General features: G+C 35.2%; 1 protein-coding gene across 5 annotated transcripts in view; it reads left to right on the forward strand.

The window, feature by feature from the left end:
* The window catches only part of ROBO2 (roundabout, axon guidance receptor, homolog 2 (Drosophila)), a 625987-nt gene that overhangs the window by 530590 nt on the left and 91068 nt on the right, over positions 1 to 4329 (forward strand). For all 5 annotated transcript variants that reach the window (XM_011966113.1, XM_011966115.1, XM_011966117.1 and 2 more), the window contains 2 exons: positions 2954 to 3035; positions 3470 to 3632. In XM_011966113.1, the coding sequence (XP_011821503.1) occupies positions 2954 to 3035; positions 3470 to 3632 (245 nt within the window). The remainder of the gene's footprint in view (positions 1 to 2953; positions 3036 to 3469; positions 3633 to 4329) is intronic.

Consider the following 4329-nt stretch of genomic DNA (forward strand, 5'->3'; position numbering starts at 1 on the left):
TATGTTTATCTGATTATCACTATATAATACAGATATATATCACAAAACAAAGTGACTATTTTTGCTACATGCACACACATGCACACATAAGTTTTTACTTATATATATAATATTTATCTTTAATTTTTGAGATACAGGCATTCATTATTGCTTTAAGCAGAAAAAATGCTGCCAAGTTGAGTTTTAAAAAGTAAATTCATACAGATATTTTGAGCCCGTCTTTTTATTGATTGTAAATTAATTGTTAACCTTCTTTGAATAAAATGGAAGTTATTAAAAAATTAATGCCAACTCTCTTTGTGTAAACACTTTAACCTCTATCTCTGGGCTAAAGGCAGACTTGGGCCATAGAGGTTAATGCATTTTCACTGTATCACTGAATTAGAGGGTATGCTTGAGTAGTCAAGATTTCTAGTAGTGTTTGAAAGAAGCAATTAAAGGTGGGTGCTTGATGATGTCAAACAAACTTTGAGCCCTCTGACAGGCTTCTGAGTAGTCTCTCTGAGATGCCAGCTCCTGGGGGCTTGTCTGCAGTCAAGCGCACAAGGAGAAAAGTAGATGATGGAATTTGCCTGCACATTAATCTCATTTTAAAGCAATTTATTAAGGGTAAAAGGACAGGGTGGAAAAGAGGAGAAGCACCCCTGACCAGAAAACACATTATTTAAAATTAAAGGAATAAAATTAAAGGAATAAAATGTGGTGATGATGGTAATACCAAGAGTGAATTTTAGCAACGATATTTAGGTTTTTGAGGAACCCCAAAATGAAAACGTTGTTCTTTTCCAGTAATATGACTGTCCTTAAAGGGAGAGACAAATGGGCTTTCCAGTAGTTCACTCACACAGTCAAGAGAGTTTCTGCAGGCTGTATTCCTTTGTGTCTCACTATTTTTTTTTCAGTACTTAATGCAAGGGAGAAAAATAACATGATGAATACTGTGTTCTCCTAGGCCAGCTAATTGGTAACTGAATCTTTATCTTTTGAGAAGTAGAATATTCCAGCACTCATTAAAACATACCTACCACAGCTAATGTCATCCTTGTATCTCCACACAATGACAAGGAGATGCAGTTAAGAAGCATTACCTACATACTTTTCTTTTAGCATTTGCAAGTAATAACAAGTGCTACATTTTAGTTCAACAGCTATAATAAAATGCAAATTCTTTTACTCTTTCACAGACCATATTCAAATGAACATCCCATTAAAATCCAACCTTGGCTCATTATATTTAGTTTGTGAGTGATGCTTCTTAAATGCAAAGATTTCTAATGACTATAATGTGTGCACAGCCACATTTGAAAGAATGGTTCTTTCTACAATGGCTATCCCCATCATCCCTCTGTGTAATGGAAGACAGTTGTACAGAGATAATATGGCAAAGAATGTCATGCCAGAGCAATTTGAAACTTAAGTTAACATACATAATGGCATTTAAAATCAATTAAGATAGTGAAATGGCAGTAACAGCCAGGCACTAATGATTTACCTGAGAATCAATCGAGAAAGCTTGAGTCATCAATACACTTACAGTTTGAACCCAGCAGATATAATATTCCATGAGCGACTATATTTCATCAACAATTAGACTCATGTTCATCACAGGATATTAATTCTGCATCTTCTGCCTTGTCTTACTTTGTTTGGTCATCAGTTTCTCTTCCCAGTGTGACTTTTCCTTTACCCCTAAATTGATGAGAATGAATGTTGTTTGCAGTGTAAGCCACAAGGCTTGATCACAGAGAAGTTTTGAGTTGCCTCTTTTATTGATCTTGGGACTTTATTCAAAATATAATCAAAGAATCTTCTGCTTTTTGCATTTGTAAAAGAGAACTCTTGATTACATTATCAACTTTTTCTGAAGGTCTTTTGCCGCTCTTTTGTGAATAACAAAACCATTTAAAGTGATCAATGAAATGACAAATTTTAATTTTGATCAAAAAAAGAGTTATGAATTAGGATATTTTATGGTCCCTTTCAGCTGGAAATTGCAGTCACTCCATAGCCATTTTTTTTTTGTTTGTTTCAAATGATACTTTATTCATTGTTCCACTACTACGATTTACATATAAGTGAATACTGAAGTTTTTAAATAAAGAAATTTACCTTAAAAACATTTCTTTTTCTGGCCGGACATGGTGATTCACACCTGTAATCCCAGCACTTTGGGATGCTGAGGCAGCCGGATGACCTGAGGTCAGGAATTCGAGACCAGCTTAACCAACATGGAGAAACCCTGTCTCTACTAAAAATACAGTGTTAGCCGGGCATAGTGGCACAGGCCTATAATCCCAGCTACCTGGGAGGCTGAGGCAGGAGAATTGCTTGAACATAGGAGGCAGAGGTTGAAGTGAGCTGAGATCGTGCCATTGCACTCCAGCCTGGCCAACAAGAGCAAAATTCCGTCTTGGAAAAAAAAAAAAAATTCTTTTTCTTTTTCATTTTTTTCCATGTCTTTCAAAAGAAAGAAAGTGTGATCCCTTATTGTCTTATTGCTTATATACTTGGGTACATTTTATTCATTGAAACATAGTTTATTTGAGACAGAAGAGTTTTGCATTACTGCTGCTTTGGAATTTTATAAGATTCTGAATGAGTTCTGTTCTGAATCGTTCCTAAACAACGTAGATGCAGCAGAGCCCCACCATAAAACGGAATTAGGAGGTAAGAGTATTACCATGGAGGAAGAAAAGAGAGGGGCAAATAGTTCATCAGAAAAATTAACATTGAGGTCCATAAATACATTTTAAAAGCCCTTTGGATCAATGTTATGAATAACATTATATGAGTTTATTTCAGTATTTTATGTATACATATGATGGACTCTAATGCATAATTCAGACAGCAGAATGATACATCTAATTTGAAGAATTTAAACATTGCCTGGTTGTCATTGAGTAATTATTCTACAGATTGATCGAAACCATTCTGTCCCTTCTCTGCACACTAGATTTCTGATACTGGCACTTACACTTGTGTGGCTACAAGTTCAAGTGGAGAGACTTCCTGGAGTGCAGTGCTGGACGTGACAGGTGAGGACTTTGTGAATTGGGAGAAAGCTTGAGCCCTTTTAGGGATAGCTCAGTATCAAATAATAAGTTAAGGGGAGATCAAAGGGTTTAATTCACTGAATGTAAATTTAAGTCTTTACATTCAATGCCGTTTTTTAATTCATGCATGAGTTTGCACATACCATTGCATTTGTGGAATTTAACACACTTGTCCTTGATAACCTTGTTGTTTTATTTCCTCTGAAGTGTAAGGAATTCTAATGATCATGTGTAAAAGTACAGCTAACTGTTATTAACATGTAGGAGAAGCAAATATTCACTTACATACTTCCGATTCATGGAGATGAATTTCTCACTGTCTACATCAAGTCCTTTAGTAGACTGTTTCCTGCTTTTAGGCAGTTTTGTCAACTTATGCAATCAGGAATGAAGTTTTTTCTGTCTGTCCTCTATAGAATCTGGAGCAACAATCAGTAAAAATTATGATTTAAATGACCTGCCAGGGCCACCATCCAAACCGCAGGTCACTGACGTTACTAAGAACAGTGTCACCTTGTCCTGGCAACCAGGTACCCCTGGAACCCTTCCAGCAAGTGCATATATCATTGAGGCTTTCAGGTATGGGACAATTCCTTTTTTCTCCGTTGGGCTTTTGCTTTAGCTCCTGTATTCTAAACTGTCACCTGAACTATCCTGCTGTTTTATTAAAGACATGTCCAGTCAATGCATTTTAAGAACTGATCTCTCTGAATTTATTTAAGAACAGAGTTTTTTTTTAGTTTACAACTTAATTATAAGATTTAAATATGCATTATTCATGCCTAGGTCTACAGGGATCCAGTTCATAACATAATCACTTAGCTCCTTTCTTTAGCCAGACCATTGTAGGGATTTGAGGTGAGAATTTAAGCATCAGAAATGGGTAGAAAATAATATAATCAGGCATAGGCACAGGCACTTTTTAAAGTTATGCGATATTTATTGAAGCAGGGGACTCTGGCATTTTTATTCCTCATGACTAGAGCAGAACTTAAAATAATCCCGTGTTTTTATACCATATATTACATACATGTATTAGATATGCCTGAGAGAAAATTAAAAACAATAATTAAGAAATTTATTCCATGTGCTTCGTGTTGCTTAATGGAAAAGATGTTTCCATGTGTTATCTGAAATAATTGTTGCCAATTTAAAGATTTAAATGTAAATTAGCAAATATCATTATAAAATTGTCTTATGAGAATTTGATAAAATGCTTACACAAATGGTAAAATGTGCTTTCATATTACCTTTCAAATGTGCGTCTATGTGACAT

The sequence above is a fragment of the Mandrillus leucophaeus genome, unplaced genomic scaffold, assembly GCF_000951045.1.
Source record: "Mandrillus leucophaeus isolate KB7577 unplaced genomic scaffold, Mleu.le_1.0 Scaffold745, whole genome shotgun sequence".
NCBI lineage: Eukaryota > Metazoa > Chordata > Mammalia > Primates > Cercopithecidae > Mandrillus > Mandrillus leucophaeus.